This window comes from Sarcophilus harrisii, chromosome 4 (assembly GCF_902635505.1).
Source record: "Sarcophilus harrisii chromosome 4, mSarHar1.11, whole genome shotgun sequence".
Classification (NCBI taxonomy): Eukaryota; Metazoa; Chordata; class Mammalia; order Dasyuromorphia; family Dasyuridae; genus Sarcophilus; species Sarcophilus harrisii.
Window position 1 is genome coordinate 96,518,403 of NC_045429.1, and position 17,334 is coordinate 96,535,736.

The window sequence follows — 17,334 nt, forward strand, 5'->3', positions numbered from 1 at the left end:
ACCATCCTTTCCTCCCACTTTGGTCTGGATCTTTGCATATTATTTTACTAAAAAAAACCCCCCAAAACAAACCCAAATCCATAAACAGACTTGAAGTCTTTGGGAATTGTTTACCCCATTTTTTGGCAGGTAAAATTAGGTTACAGATTTATACCATATATTTACATTTGGATGGAACCATAGTAGTCTTCTAATCCAACCCCATTCATTTATAGATTAGGAAACTGAGTTCCTAGAGAAGTTTCTTGGAATTGCTAAAAGTCACAAAGATATCGTGTTGGCAAAGTGGGCATTTGAGCCCAAGATTTCTGACTCTAATTCCAGCATCATTTCTAATGCATCCAAGGACTTAGAGTCACAGGAGGATGGAGAATGCAGAGAAAGATCGAAGGGTTCAAGGTGGGACAAACCTTTTTGGAGGTAGGAAGATAAACAAGATGGACTCTATATTTCTAGGTCACAATCTCCATTCCTTTTCTGAGTTGTTTAGGATTCTGTGGCTCTCTTGCCGCTGGGAAGAGTAAGATCTTGAAATCTCAGAATTACAATGTTGGCAAGGTCCTCAGAGATCATCTAGCTCAAGGTAAACCTAAAGAGAATTCCCCTCTACAAATATCTGTGACCAGTGGATATCCAGCTCCTGCTTGAAGACTTCAAGTGATAGGAAATCTCCTATCTTTCAAGGCAGCTTATTCTATTTTTTGGATGGCTCTAACTGTTAGAAAGTTTAGCCTTATTTCAAACCCCAAACTCCCTGTCTATGACTTCCCTTGAAATTTGTTCCTAATTCTGTTCCTTGGAATCCACAGAAAAAGTTTAAACTCTCTCCCAAAAGGGATTATAATACTTGAGGACAAAGATCAAGCCTCCTAACTCTTGCCTGAGGTCACACAGCTACAAACTTGCCAAACTAGCACTTGAATCCACACATTTTGATTCTAATAAATGCAGTATTCTTGCCACTAGAACAATGATGCAGAAAATTATTAGGTAGAGGTAGAACTGAAGAAGTGTGTGGTGTTTGGAATTTGTGGTAAAAAGCTCCATGAAGACAAGAGCCTGATCTTATTAAAGGTTGTATCTGCCTCGGTGTCTAGAACAGTGTTTCTAGGACATGCAATAGGCATGTATTATTAATTAATTGTTATTAAAAATAAATAGTTTCTGAATGAAACTGGAGCTGTCATTCAGATAGGTTTGTTTGTTTTTCTGGTAAATGGTCTTGAAACAAGAATCTAGGTCTAAGGGTAAGGACTGAATGGGAAATGATCCTTAAAATATGTGGAGGGGAAAGAGGAAAGTCATAAAATTATTTCCATTGTCTACCATTGGTAGTGTAAGATGTTCTCATCACACTCTGATCATCTTCTGATCTTTCCCCTCCTTTCAAGGAATACCTTACAATGGAGGTCATGGCTCAGGGATATCTTGGGTATATCCTCAGCTAGATCCCTGTGCCTTTTCTTGCATTCTCAGCTCTACCCAATCCCAATTCCTAGAACAGACATTTCTGTGATAGATGAAGGTGAGGGTGGTGTAGGGGTCCCCTGCATCCTGGCAATTAGCCTGAAGTTTGCATTGTCCCCAAGCCCAGTGTAAGCTTGCCTCCCTGATTGCCTGAATTGAAATCTGGTAGCTGTAGGGACAAGCAGCCGAAAGACGAAAAGACTGAAAGACTGTGTGCCTTTGTGCCTGGGAGTGGATTTGGTGGAGTAATGAAAAGGAAGTGTGGTCCTGTGTGTTTGGAGGGTGTCAAGGGAAAGCATTCTACTGAGTTTGTGGAGAACACTCTCAAAATGCCCAGGGCGCCGGCATTTGAAAGATATTAGTGTGGTGCCCCGTGCCAGATGGCAGAGATGGACATGGGATAGATGCTTATGTGACTGATCCGAATGGGCAGACGATGGGGGGTGTCTGTGTGCTGGAATTCTGCAGGCTGCATGCTGTGACCGGGGAGGAGGATGGATCAGGAACCCCACAAGTCCGGTCAGGGCCGAAGGGATCTTTGAGGGCGAGGGGGGAAAGCGGGTTCCGGAAGGCGGAATGGGGTTTCCCACATTGAGTCCGGATGATTGCATTCAGATACCAGACTCTTCTAATAGTCCCCATTTTAAAGCTTTTCTCACCCATATTCATTTCCTTTGTTCAGAAAGCAGGAGGAGGGAGAGCGGGAAAGGACAGGGGAGGTGGAAAAAGCAGTGTGTGCGTGTGTGGGGGGGGGGCGGCGGGGAGGAGGAAGAGGGAAGAAAAGCAGAGCCAGGAGGGAGGGGCCCACCAATTTGCAGGTTGGAACTGTCACATTGTTCCCTCCTTCTGGCTGGGTTCCGAAGTGTATCGGAACTCTGGCAGAGACCCGAACCCGGGCACCCGCAGGGCCCTAGCAGGCGTGTACTGCCTTCCAGGAGTGCTATTCCCATGGGTAGTAGGGGGTACGAAGGATTCTGAGCTGGGAGGTGGGGTACTGAGACCGGGCAGCTCAGGTGCCTGTGTTCGTGGTCCTGCTGATTCCTGGTTGGGTCAGCTTAGGTAAGTTTGTGTCTTGGTTTTCGCTTAGGCTCGTAAACCCTTGCCTTGGAGGTGAGTGTGGGAGTTAGGGACCAGCCCATCCTGGAGGAGTAGGAACCTGTCCCTGTAGGATGGTGCACGCATGGGCAGGGGGTCCTGGCTGTCTGGAGGCTGGGGACTAAGGGGACTGCCTGGCACCCAAGCGAGGCACTCAGACTGAGGGTGGATCATGCGTACGTGCTGGGGCAGGGGTAGCTCGGTCCTCGGTTCCTCTCTTGGCCATGGGGTCGTCCCCGGTGACTCCCACCCCATTCCAGGTGCAAAAACAGGGGCACTATCTCTTTAAAGCTTCCAGGGCTGCTACCGCACCATGTGATTGCTTGAAAGGCTGAGCGCTGGCGCTGCAGCAGAGGAGTTCGGAGGAGGATGAGCTGCGGCTCGCAGCCGCCCCGTGCCCGCAGCCCAGCCCAGGTCCGGGCTGCCCCTGAGCCCTGGCCGGGACTTGTAGTCCAGGCCCCCCGGGGAGCCACCTCTGGGACCACCTGCTGGCCAGCTGGCAGGATGGTGAGCCCCTTGCCTGCTGGGCACTGGGGGGGACAGCAGCCGTGGGTGTTGGGTGGGATCCCTAAGCTGTGTTGCAGAGGGGGGGCTGGGTGGTCACACCTGATAAAGGGAGTGGAGGGTGAAGGGAAATGAGCAGAGCTATTTTTAAGTTGCTGAATGGAGTCTGTGGGAATGATAAGGGACAGAGGCAGAGATTTGTCCCGGAGAGGGCTGGGATTTCCCTCCCCCCTTTGGGTACAGGGCACATGGTGTACCAAGGGGCTCCAAGTGGGTCATACCTCCAGGGGTGCCAAGACAGTTTTCTTGCCCAGGTTCCATTTTTCCCTAGCAGGGGTCTTATCTCCTTGGCTCCCATGCCCGCAGGTGCCTGCTGTGTGCCCACCAGTACCTGCTGGCTGATGTTCCTGCTGTGTGCCCACCATGCCACCTTCCATATCGGCCTTCCAGGCCGCTTACATTGGCATCGAGGTGCTCATCGCCCTGGTGTCAGTGCCCGGGAACGTGCTGGTGATCTGGGCAGTGAAGGTGAACCAGGCTCTTCGTGATGCTACCTTCTCCTTCATTGTGTCGCTGGCTGTGGCCGACGTGGCCGTGGGTGCCCTGGTCATCCCTCTCGCCATCCTTATCAACATCGGTCCCCAGACCCACTTCTACACCTGCCTCATGGTGGCCTGCCCTGTGCTCATCCTCACCCAGAGCTCCATCCTGGCCTTGCTTGCTATTGCTGTGGACCGCTACCTCCGAGTCAAGATCCCGCTCAGGTCAGTATGGGACCACCGAAGGGAACTAACCCTCCCCTCACCGCCCTCGGATCCGGGCAGTCCTGGGTGACAGCGGTTACCACAGGAAGGGTGGGATGTTTTATGTCTCTGAGTGTCCCCCACCTTTCCTTCCCAACACATCTGAAGAAACAGAGGAACAAGCGGGATATTTCCCTCAAAAATGTGGAGGTTTCCAGGCATATTTTGGCTAGATATCATGCCATCTGTCCTTCTGCTCCTCTGTGTCAGAGTGTTGTTGGGTTTGGTGGGTAGGAATTGGATAGGCAAGAAGGGAGACTCAGACTCAGACTCAGCCCAGTGCTACCTGAAGAGGGAAATTGGTGGGCACAGGAGCATAGGGTCAGTCCTCTCACCTGGGGATGCCAGAGAGGCTGTGGTCTCAGCATGGGCCAAGAGGCCCCAGGCTAACTTCCATATCTGTTCTAGATGCTGAGGAACGAGAGGTATGGGAGCGAAATGGCGAATGCTTGAGCCCAGAGTCATGGGAACTATGGAGTCAGAATTGAAATAGGGGCAAGAAAAAGGCAGAAGCTATAGGGTTTTGGTGTTTGATACCCCTTTCCTCAAACTCCTAGGGAGTCAGAGGAAGATGGGAGCGGGATTGCTGTGCCTAGGAAAATGGATCTGCCTTTGGGGTTACACTGTGGTACTTAAGGGACCTGGTTCCCTCTGTCCCTCTGTCCCCCGCTGTTTATTGTGGGCATTAGGGAGGGAACTGTTTATGTTCTGCTGTAATGTTCCTTGTTCTGTTGAAAAAACATTCTCAGTCTTAGTCCATGGAACAGGGGAGGAAGCAGCATTCCTATTGGTGCCCAGCCTTATTCATGTCAGAGCTCAGTGCCCAGGGATGCCAGGACATGATGTAGTTACTCGGGCAGTGTTGTGCCACATAGTGCCAGGGCACAACTTGGACAGATGCCAAGTAGTGACCATGCCAGGATGCCCACAAAGCGTGCTGTTCTCTTCTCTCATTGTAACAGGTTTCCCTTTCTTTCTGGAAGCTCTACCTCCCAGAGAGGCAAGAAGACTGCATTTGGCAGAATGGCCACTCTGCCATTCTGGCACTTTGGGGTCCTCTCATTTCTGGGCAGGAGCAGGAAGTGGAGAAGAGTTTGTTTCTTTTTTGCTTTTTTAAATTTCAGTCATTCAGCAAGTATTTTTTAAGTGCCTCCATGTGCAAGACACTGGACTAGATTCAGAGATAACTAGGACATGAATCCTGTCTTCAGGGAACTTCCCATGATCCAGCCTGAAAAAATGCTTTCATGTATATTCTCACATTCTGCCTTCACACTAACTCAATGAAGTAGGAAGGGTCTTATTCCTATATCATAGATGAGAAAACCCAGACTTGGAAGGAATAAAGTGACTTACTCACAGCCACACAGCCAGTTAGTGGCAGAATTGGAGACAAAAACCTGGCTGACTCCTCATCCCCTGATGTCATCTGTCTTCCTTGGAGGTCATCTGTTACCTCAATACCAGGCAACTTCTGCTCTTTCCTCCGATGAGTTTCCTGATTTGAAGGGCTGTGCCCTTTGCTCTAAAAAGGCAAGGCTTTAAATCCTTTATAAGATAAGTCTTGGTGGGGACTTAAGGCACAGAGATGGTGACTTTGTGATTAGGAATGACTAGTAGCAGATATTTGTATCGCTCAGATGAATCTGATCTTAGCACATTGCACAGGGGAAGACCAAGGACTTGATTATAGGGGAAACACCTTTCAGTGGAGCTACTTTTCCTTTCCAGAAATTCTGACTTTTGAGTGGATTCCAACTGGAAGCATATGAAAGCCTTGTTGATATTACTAATATCATTAACAATTAGAATATGCTGTTGTCTCCCCAAGGATGGGAAAGAAAGTCTGGTCTCACAGCAAATGATGATCACACCCACTCTTCCAGTTTCTTAGCACTCAGACTCCCTTCTCCCACTAAGGATTTTCCTTCAAGGTGCAGCTGTGGCTTTAGTTGGGGAGAGTGCTGGGTGGAAGTCAGAGGATTTCGATTTGAGTCTCAGTTCAGCAACTAAGTGTATGGCCATAGACAAGCCAATGTTTCTTTCTCTATCATATAAGAGGATTGAATTAGAAGACTTGAAGAGCCCTTTCCTATTATAATTCTCTGATCTGATCCTACTATCTCCTGCAAACCTTCCTTTTTCTCACCTATTGGCTAATATCCAGCCAGATGTGAATTCCCTCTCCTCAAATTTTCCAAGAACTCTTTGTCTGAATCTTCCCTAGTCCTTTATTGTATTACACCTTGTGTCTATCATCCTTAGTAGTGTATATGTGTATCTCCTTTCCTTCCTTTCCCATTCTGAATTCTTCCACCTCCAGCCCTAAACTTTGTAAACTCCTTGAAGAACAAGAGCATTCTCTTTTTCATCCTTATATGTGTGCCCAGCACCTGTTCTTAGTAGATATTTAATAAATGTTTGCTTGAATGGAATTTGAATGTAATCCATTGTCTTGGCAGGACTGCCCTTATTCTGTTCCAATCTTTTCCCACTCTCCTTCCTTCCTTCCTTCCTTCCTTCCTTCCTTCCTTCCTTCCTTCCTTCCTTCCTTCCTCCTTCCTTCCCTCCCTCCTTCCTTCCTTCTCTTTTCCCCTTTCTCTCTTTGTTTCTCTCTCTCTCTCTCTCTCTCTCTCTCTCTCTCTCTCTCTCTCTCAATGTCTCTCCATTTCCAAAGAGAGGTGAGAGAAAGATGAAACAATCCCCTTTGGGTATGCATGTTATTTGTGCTGGGGCTGCTCTTATGACAACCTTCTTGATGTCCATTGTCTACCCCTCTGTTACCAAGAGTATTCTCAATCTTCTCTTTGTTCTAGCCTTAGTGACAGAAGAGATCAGCTGTTCATCTTAGTTCAAAAATCAACCTTTTAGAAACTTGGTGGTGATGACAGAATTCTAGGTTCTGTCCCAGAACTTACCAAAGATTTAGCAAAGGTCACACAAAAAGTACCAAAGCTGAGATTGAAATCTGGGTTCTCTGACTCCAAATTCTATTCTCTTTCTTCCATATCACACTTATACTCATGCAGGGAACTGGCAAGATTCTAAAGGGATTCTTAAGAGATTCTCAGTCTGTCTAGCTGGGTAGGAGACTGGACTGATAGGAATAAAATTACCTTGAGCAAATCACTCTGACTTCATTCCTTTGCCCTCAGTTTCCTCATCTTTTAAAATAGGAGGTTAGATAGATAATTCCAGCAGTAAAACTTAGTGATTTTTTCCTTTAACAGCTAGCAATTGTCCCAAGGCTAACCGAGTCTATGTGTTGTTTTGGGTGATTGGATATTGGTGTAAGTCTGGAATGAACAAGAAACTAGAGGGTTTAGAATGGATTTTTCTAGTACTTGTACGGCTAGTGTTGGTTTTGCATTTTTGTATCTTTGCCAGATGGTATGATTTGCCACCCAGTCTTGCAACTGCCTCTTATTCCTATCCCTCCAAGCCGGGGTCACCTCTACCCTAGTGGGCAGCAGTGTCTGTACTAGTTCTGCTTCTGCTCATTGCTGGAAGCTTGCTTTCCCAATTTGTGAAGAAAAAACTATGTGGGGAAGGGTTGAAAGTTTGTTTAGATTAGATCCTGACAGAGAGAAATGTTAAAAACTGAATTCTGAGTAAATTAGGAATTCTTAGCTTTTTCACCACCTGCTGCCCTGGATTGGCCTTGGCTTCATTTGACCGGTAAAGGGGGTAAGAACAGTTATTTAATACTTCTGCCCATACATCAGTGAGGGTGAACAGAGGAGAGTGTGTGGCTTTTTATATCCTGGAAATATTTGCAAATCTAAATCTAGAAATTTGCGGAAGAGGAGAAAGTGAATTGTTTCCGAATCTTTTCTACAAAGGCAGATGGCTTGGAAAGGGGAAACTAGTATAGTCACTTAAAATAAAAATCTTTTTCTGAAACATGAGACAACCTTCAGGTTATTTTCCTCCTATGTCTAGGCTGAGTCCTCATTACTTCTCTTAGTCTCTTGCAATTGATTTCTAATTGGCTTTTCCTTTCTGTTTCTCCTTTCTGTGTAATCTATTAATCTTCCTGTGGTTATTTTCCTATGGAAACTTGTAGATGTACCTCTAGCATTAGAGAGAAAGCTTGTGATACAGTGAATAGAGTATAGGGTCAAGAAGACCTGAGTTCAAATCCAGACTCAGATACTTACTGATTGTATTACCCTGGGCATGTCACATGAATTCTGTTTGCCTCAGTTTCTTCAATTTTTAACAGTGCATACCTCCCAGGATTGTTGTGAAGATCAAAGGAGATTACATTTGTAAAGCTCTTAGCACAGTGCCTGGTACTTAACAGATGCTTGTTTCCTTCCTTTCTTTGATACTACTCTTTTCTGGTTGTATTTCTGGTCAAAAATCTTCAATGATTCCTAATTGTCTATTTTAAAAAGTCAAAACCTCTTAGCTTGGCATTTAAAGTCCTCTGGGAACTGATCTCAATCTCCCTGTCTAAATTTATCTCCCATTTCTTCCCCACATAAATTCTATGCTGCCACCAAAATGGACGACTTCCCATTCTCAGGATAAGCTTTTCCACTTAGGTATCTCTGCTCCTGATATTCCCCTACCTGGGAGACCCATTAGTGCCATCTCCCTTCACTAAAATCCTCTTGGCTCTTAAGGATTAGAGGACCTGGAGCTGAGAGGGATGATAGAGTCTGTCTAATACAAGCCCCTTCTCCATTTGACAAATGAGGGACCCATTGGCCAGGAAGGGTAAGTTATTTGGCCAAGGAGATACAGGGAGGAAGGGTCAGGGGAGGTTTTCGAAGTACAGTCCTTCTGTACTATGCTCCTAATTTGGGATGACTAGGCAGTGTAGTGGATAGAATTTCTGTGACTTCAAATTTGGCCTCTGACACTTACAGTGTGACTTTGGACAAGTCATTTCACCCCATCTGCCTCAATTTCGTCATCTATAAAATGAACTGGAGAAGGAAATGGCAAACCATTCCAGTATCTTTAAGAAAACTCCCAATGGAGTCACAAAGAGTCAGATAGGAGTGAAGGGACTGAACAACAAAATGTTCTCTACCAAAATATGGCTTATCTCCAAGGGCACTTACTTAAAGCCTCCTATCCTTTATGTGTGTGTGATTTCTTTTTCTTATCAATTCTCATAGGATTTTGTATCTTTCATACAGTATTTGCTAGATATTACCTTGTACAATTTGTGAATGTGACTCTTCTCTCCTACTATTGTAGATTGCAAGTCCTTGATATTATCCATCTCTGTATTTCTCCCCTTCACCCTTGGCTTAGTGCCTTGCACACAATAGATACTTAATAAATGTTTGGATGATAGTGAGAGCAGTCAGTAGATAACACTTTCAGCAAGAGAGATCTAAGCTAGACACAAAGATGACTCTTCCTGATAGCCATGCCTAAGAGAGAGGTAGAGATCTTTTAAGGATTGAATAAGGCATAGCCCTCATTGATTGGCAAAGTAGGGGTGATAGATGACTCCTGACTCCTGGAAGGAAGGTTTATTTAAACCCACAGCACCTTAGAACAGGAAGGAATTTAGAGCTCATCCAGTAATGCAGTTCTTTTTTTATTTAAGTAGATGAGGAAACTGAGACCCAGAGAGATTCCATGACCACAAAACATGAGAGAAGAGCCAGGATTGAAACCCCATGTCCTTTTATCACCTTGCTTCCTATTTATGACAGTTCTTGTGTCTGCTATATTCCCATGCCCTTAATCACAGATACTAAATTATGTGACTGGTATTTTCCAACCTATCTACCCCAGTTGGAAAAAGAAGGAGGAGAACAGGTGTCTATTCTTTAGGCATCTTCCTCATTTCTGGTGTAGAGAGATTCTGCTTATCTAGGACTGAAGATCCAGAGGGCAAGGATCATAGGATGTGCTCTTTTGGGGGGGAAGAGATGAAGTAGAGTAAGTAGCAGACATGAGTAATGAAGAGAATGGTTGGGAAATATACAACTCTCTTGTGGCTCATCATTACTCCCTGGTCACAGTCTCATTAAGTAAGATAAATGAGATGGAGGCAGCTGTTGCCAAGGAGCAAAATACAAGGTGGTGGTGGTGGTGGTGGTGAGATAGCTTCTCTGCTAGAGTGGCAGGAAGGGAGAGTAGGTAAGCAGAAACTGAACCTGGGTACAGAGCAGCAAAGCAAAGCTATGCTCATATTCCATTGCATTGGAAGGGTAGTTTGACATGGGGGGAAACTTCTAGATGCACCTCCAACACTAATGGACAGAATGGGGCTTGAACTACATGGGAAGCAGCTGGCAAGGGGATTCTGGCAAAGGGATAGAGTAATTCTTGCTCTGAATATCTCAAGCTTCTTTTAGATTATGACTTGACTATAATGTAGTCAATAGGCAGTTGACTGAAAGAAGAACCCACAATATGCAAAACATATTTTTCCTACTCAAACATCTGCCCTTCTGCCTACATATTGAATCTTTTCCCTGACTATCCACCCATATCCGTCCAAGCAGTATAAAATTGGGTTAGGCAATCAGGGAAAATGGCGGGTTGGACTTTACACTAGCTATGCTGTGTTTTAGTCAAAATTCCACCTTGGCCCTACCCCTTGCCTTGGATTAAGAATGGTGTCCCCCTTATCCTTGCCTGTGCAAGAGCAAAGGGGAAGGGCTAATGACATCTGGACTGGAATGTGTAGGAGGCTTCTATCTGCCTTTGTTGGAGGTGACTGTGGAGGAGAGTTCAGCAGCCCCTTTCCTAGTCTTCTGTTTTCTTTCCTTGTGGATACCTCTGGCATAGCCACACACATGGGAGGAATAATTCACATACCAGGTCCTGGCTAGGAATTCTGGGTGAGTCTGGGAATGAGAGTTAGGAAAGAATTTCTAGAGGCCAAGGATGTGGCAAATCAACTATCCAGATCCATAAAATAGCACCCACGGATTAGGGTAGCTGATTTCTCATTGGTTCAGAGCAACGAGCTCCTTCCTCAGAGTTGTAGTTCTTGTTTTCTAGCATCAAGAAGCAAGGAGAAAGTTGACACTCTAAAATTTGGGGACATGGCACTTCCTCTCTCGATTCATGCTTCTCTAACCTTAGTGGGACCAGAATTTAAGAATATCCTAAAGAACCATGGCACAATAATTTTTTAATCCATAAGACAAAGAAAATAGAGATAGTAGGATGAAAATATTTATTGCAAAGTAAAATAGTATTTCCCAGCAGTTCTGGTCCTTCTATAGGCAAAATCCTTGGGCTCATAGGCTGTTAGGATCTATTGGTGGTTATCTGAGCCACCCTCTTGCCTCCACATATCCCACGTGGATCGGAGTCCTTCTTGCCTTGGTCAAGCTTTAGGAACCTTACCATCCAGCAAACCTCAGCATCCAGAGGCTTTTCAGCTCCTTGCATTTTTTTCCTTTTGCTCCTCATCTTCTTTTCAGGAGGCTGTTCTCTCCATTTAGCTGCAGGTACCCTAGAGATCTGTGATTTCTTAAGCCATCACTTTCCTTTCCCATCTGCTTTCAACATCTAGATCCATGTGCTAGAAAGAAATTACTTGTGGATTTGAACTAAAAGTCTCTACAGTCTCTTCTAGCTCTGAGGTTCCATGAGCCAGGAGATACTAACCTATTGTTGGAAGCCAGATGGGATTCAGGCAAATTGATTGTGGGATTGCGGCAAATTTTTTTCAGGAGGAAAGAAAAGCAGCAACTCAGCTGTTGATGTCACCTGTCTTTACCCAGGAGTGACATTAAAGAAGACATAACTAATCCCTGTACACCCAGGGTGTCCTCTATTCCTGCTGGGTAGAGGATGCTTACCTTGCCAGGTAGAGTTTTTCCCCCTCCATCTTATCCTCCACCTCATACAGCAAAAAGGAATATCCTCTAGAATGACTCCAGATTGCTGAGATGCCCATCACATTAAGGATGAAGGCTTTTTACCTAATGCAGCAGAAACTTTAAGCCACCAACAAGCATTTGCAGAGTGCCCACATTATGTCTGTTGTTGCTGGGCAAGATGGATAGACCAGGAGATCTGAGTGGATGCTGTGTATGTAGCAATAAGAGTGTGTGTCGTGAAAGGCTAATTTAGAACTGTTGCCAACAGCCCTTGACACAGAATTAGCCTTCCTTGGCTAGACTTTTCTGCATTGGTCACTTCCTTGCAGAAGGTTCATGGGGTTATAGGATCATAGATTTAGAGTCTTAGAAACTGCTCAGTTCAACCTCCTCATTTTATGGATGAGGAAAGGGAGGTCCAGGGCTGTTAAGGGAATTTTTAAAACCACATGGGTGGTATAAAAGGCAGGTTTTGAATTCAGATCCATTTTTTTCAAAGCTAATGCTTTTTCTATTCAGTCCCTGTACCACCCTCCTTGATGTAATGGAGAGAGTCCAGAAAGTTGAATAATAATATTGGCTCTACTAGAAATAAGTTGTCATGTCACTTGCTAGGGCCTTTTGTTCTTTATCTATAAAACAAAGATGTTGGGAGAGAATGGAATAGAAAATTTTTGTGGTCCCTAAAATTCTGTAATTGAGCCAAGTCTTTTTTTATTATAGCTTTTTATTTACAAGACATATGCATGGGTAATTTTTCAGCATTGACCCTTGCAAAATCTTCTGTTCCAACTTTTCCCCTCCTTCCCTTCATCCCCTCCTCTAGATGGCAGATAGACTGATACATATTAAATATGTTAAAATATATGTTAAATACAATAAATGTATACATATTTACACAGTTATCTTGTTGCACAAGAAAAATCGGATTTAGAAATAAAGTAAAAATAACCTGATAAGGAAAACAAAAATGCAAGCGGACAAAACCCAAAGGAGTGGAAATGCTATGTTATGGTTCACACTCATTTCCCATAGTTCTTTTGCTGGTTGTAGCTGGTTCTCTTCATTATTGAACAAATGGAACTGATTTGGTTCATCTCATTGCTGGAGATGGCCACGTCCATCAGAATTGATCATCATATAGTATTGTTGTTGAGGTGTATAATGATCTCCTGGTTCTGAATTGAGCCGTCTTGAAGGAAATAAAAAATTCTAAGAGGTGGAGATGGGAAGGGAGCATATTCCACATAAGGGGACAAAGTGGCTTTCCCACTCAGTAAAGTCCAGTGGCTTTCTTTGGCCTTTAGGACAAAATAAAGTTTCTTTGACACTTTTCTAACCTAATCTGTGTCTAACCTAATTTTCATAATCTGTCTCTAACTTTCCAGATTTGTTATGCATTTCAGTGGTCCAACAAAAGTTTCCTTTTTTGCAGTTCAAAAAACAACCTTTCAGAAGAAAGGCATGGAGAAAGGGGGTATGGGAGATGGAATGTTGTATATGAGGAATGGCTCTGGAGGATCAGAAGATCTGGACTGGAATTTCTGAACTGCTGCTTGTTAGCTGCATGATCTGGAACTAGCTAATTAATTTATCTGAACCTCAGTCTCCTCATTTGTAAAAAGAGGGGGGGGTCAAGACTTTTTATATCTCTAAATCCTATAATTTCCCTTCTCCATAGTGATGTGATTGGGAGAAAGAAAGTTAGATGTGAAAATATATTTTAGACCCATTGCCTGTAATCCTCAGAGTGGAGGAGCTTCTGGGGGATAGTTGAAAATTATTTTATTCTTAAATTAACTCCTCTGAATGAGGCAAAATACATTGTCAGCTTGGCCCCACAGAGGAGGAAACAGGTTCAGTCTAAGATGGCTTATTTGGATAGTGCTAGAAATGGGGTCTTGAGTTTCAGTGGGAAATGCTTCATAATGTTTGTTGATGGGATGTAGGAAATTGGTAGAAGAAAAAGTAAAGGACCAGTGAATGGGTGCTGGTCAAGTGGTCCCCTTGTTTTCCCCAGAGCATTGATAATCTCCCCCCCTCCCTTTAGCTTGAGGAAGCTGAAGCTAATCACTCCCCCAGGAGGCTTACTATTGTGCCTCAGCTAAAAGTCACCTCTCCAGGGAGAAAAGCTTTTCCAGTATTTTAGGAGTATGTTTATCTGGGCTCACCTGCAGTGCCCAATTACGGCATAACATAAATATAACCATATTACCCCTGTGAGGAAAGGATCATTTTATGGGTTCCCAGGGGCTGTTCTTGAGAGCATGATTAGAAGCAGCAGATTACAAAGGCCTGGAGGGTAATGCAGACAAACACGCAGGAAGATTTTGTGAATTCCCGGGGGGCCAATAAGGAGGGAGACTGGGGGATGGGTGGTGTTTAAACAAGGTCTGGAAGGACAGAAATTATATGCCTCAATCATAGATTTAGAACTGCAAGAGTCGTGAGCAGATTCAGCTTTCCATCATTTTACAGAGAAGGACCTAAAGTGTTGAAGTAGCCCGAGTAAACCCCCAAAGTCCTTTGTGGCAGGGATACTGACCTCCAATTCTAGGATTTGAGTCACAGAACTCCCCCAGTCACACTGATTAAGGAGTTTGGGGTTAGTGTAAAGACTAAGGCTCTGGTCATTTAGATGAAAAAGAATCATATTCAAATCTTACTTCCTGAGTGACCTTGAGTAAGTAACTTATTTCTCATTTATACAAGGAGAGGATTGGATTTGTTGATCTCCAAGGTCCCTTTTAGTCTAAGAGTGATTCTTCCTTACCCCTTTCTCTACCACTGCAGCTCTACCTGGACCTTTGTCTCATATATTTCTCATAGTCCTTTTAAAACCAGACGACATCTCAGATATTCCTAGCCAGTCTGACTTTCAAAATTTACAAAAGAGAAAACTGTGGTCCAGAGTAGAGATTTTGCAGTTGGTAAGTGGGGAGAGTGAGGAACTGAATTCTGGGTCTTCGGAGGACCTGGGTTCAAGAGTCATTTCTGATGCCTACTGACATTCACCTCCCTGAGCCTTAGTTTTCTCATTTGTAAAGTAGGGGTGTCAGACTTAGATCTGTGATCTTGTAACTCTCAAATTCAATGTCCTTTCCATTGCTTCCTACTCTGGTCAAAAAGATCAAATTTGGAGTCTCTGGCTCATTCCTGTCTTATGAATGAAAAAGGTCTTCTCCCAACCTGGACTAAACTTTTCCCCCCCATCTCTTTCTTTATCATGTGTTTTTTAACCTCTTTGTCCAAAATCACATGATAAATGTGGAAATATGTTTAGAAGAATTACACATGTTTAACCTATATTGGATTATTTTCTGTCTAGGGGAAGGGGGAGGGGAGAGGTAGAGAAGGGAGAAAAATATTTGGAACACAGGAACAGGCTTGGAATATATTATTTGGAATATAATATTTGGAACAGGTTTTGCAAGGGTGAATGTTGAAAACTATGCGTGAATTTTGAAAAACAGAAAGCTATTATTATTAAAAAAAAGAAAGTAAATGAAACAAGTAAAAGAAAATCTATCTCTTGAAAAAAATCACCTTCTTAGGCAGAGTTGCTAAGTGTTGTGCAGACAACTGTGTCCTGCTTTGCAGAGATTTTTGTTGTGGTTCAGTTATTTCAGTCATCTTCTACTTTTTGTGACCCCATTTGGGGTTTTCTTGGCAATCACTGGAGTGATTTTGCCATTTTCTTCCCCAGTTCATTTTACAGACAAGGAAACTGAGATGAACAGGGTGAAGTGAATTGTCCAGCTGGTTGGTATCTGAGGCGGCCAGATTAAAACTCAGGAAAATGACAGACACTTCTTGTCTTAAATTTCTCCTTGGCCTTTTCTTTCATAGAAGCAATGTTCATATTGTGTAATACTCTTCCCCACTTGCTTGAATTCCTCTTTGTGTGCTTTCTGGGTTTTTGCCAGTCTGTGCTCTGCCCCTTTCACCAGGCTGTGAACTCACAGTTAAATAGGAATTTCTTTGGAAGCTCTCCACAAGGACAAGGGTAAAGATTTTGTATGAGATCAACTGATGGAGCTCGTTGACTGACTGTCAGTGAATGATAGATAAGGGAAGAAACTGTTGGGAAATGAGGAGAAGCAGGAAGGGGGAGGGTGACTCATAAGGGGCAAAGGTACTAGATTTGCTTCTGGAGCTTTTAAAAAAATTCTTTTTATTGATATTTTTTGTTTTATATCACTTTGGTTTCTCGGTATATCGTTGTCTCCCAGGAAAGCCATCCCTTACAAAAATGAAAAAAAGGTTAACTACATTTGACATTTTATACAATGTTCCAAATCCGGTCTCTAAGGAAGGAAGACCCATTTTTATAGCTCTTTTGGGGGCCATGCTTGGTCACTATAATTTTCCACTATTTAGTTTCTCTTATTCTTTCTATTTACATTGTTGCAATAATCCTTTTGGATCAAAGTGGATAGTATACCAGGTATAAATTCAGAAAGACTTAAATTCCTGAGTTCAAATCCAGCCTCAGACACTTACTGGCTGTGTAACCCTAGGCAATTTGCATCACCCTGTTTGCCTTAGTTTTCTCATCTGCAAAATGAGCTGGAAAAGAAAATGGCAAATCATACCAATATCCTTGCCATGGAATGTTGTTTTGTTGGTTCTGATGATTTCACTTTGCATCGGTGTGTATAAGCCTTCTGATCCTTCTTTGTATTCCTTATCTTCATTGTTTTATATTCTGTTACATTCACACATGACAATTTGTTTAGCCATTTTCCAATTTGGGGAAATCTACTTGGTTTCTAGATCTTTGCTACTATACAAACTACTGCTACTTTTTTTTGAGGAATTTGTAGGACCTTTCTTTTTAATTATTGAACTACTCAGAATATATTCCTAGAATGGGATTTCTGGGTCAAAGTATATAGACATTTTAGTGACTTAGCATAATTCCAAAATTCTTTCCTGAATGATTGGACCAACTTACATTTCTACTAGCAATAGATTAGTGTTTGTTTTTTAAAGCTGTTGTTTTTTTTTAAAAGAAAAATAACATAAACCTGATAAGCATTAACACACCTGAATTTTTCTATATGTAAAGAACAGAAAAAAATTGTTTATGAAACCAAGAATCTATATTAAAGGTTTTTAAAAGTCTATGTTAAATTTAACATGTAGCCAGCATTGCCTTTCATCCTCTTCTAAATTTTTATTTCACTTCTGCATATTTTAAAATCTTTCATTCATACTTTTTGGGAGTTGGGTATTACATTTATTCTATTCTGTCACTTAAACTCTACTCCCCCAAACATAAAAATCCTGCCTTGTTATTAAAAATACATATAGTCAAGACATGAACAAAGGAGTTTTTTTAAAAGAGAGAAATCTTCATCCTTAAATAGTAAACTTAATGATTACAAAAATGCATGTAAAATGCATCCCCTTATATAATCTTTGCTTTGAGCCTTTGAAGTCTGAAGGAGAAGGATACTATCTCATTTCAATGGAAAATTGAAGCTCAGAGGGATGACATGATTCACCCCTAGATTACATAGCAATTAAGTAACAGTGGCAACTGAGGCAAGTCTGAGATAGGGCCCTGCTCAGTGTATCATGCACAGTAGAGGGGAGAGAGCTGTGGTTTGGAATCAGAAAGCCTAATTTCAAATTCTGACTTTGGTACT

At 43.1% G+C, this 17,334-nt stretch overlaps 1 protein-coding gene across 3 annotated transcripts in view; it reads left to right on the forward strand.

The window, feature by feature from the left end:
* Positions 1–1,899: 1,899 nt before the first annotated feature.
* The window catches only part of ADORA1 (adenosine A1 receptor), a 52,315-nt gene continuing 36,880 nt past the window's right edge, over positions 1,900–17,334 (forward strand). The window contains exons 1-3 of one of the 3 annotated variants that reach the window (XM_031937168.1): positions 1,900–1,986; positions 2,854–3,069; positions 3,433–3,830. In XM_031937168.1, the coding sequence (XP_031793028.1) occupies positions 3,490–3,830 (341 nt within the window). In that variant the 5' untranslated portion in view covers positions 1,900–1,986; positions 2,854–3,069; positions 3,433–3,489. Of the gene's footprint in view, positions 1,987–2,268; positions 2,527–2,853; positions 3,070–3,432; positions 3,831–17,334 lie in introns of those variants that run through there. The other 2 variants (XM_031937167.1, XM_003767576.4) reach the window with 2 other exon arrangements.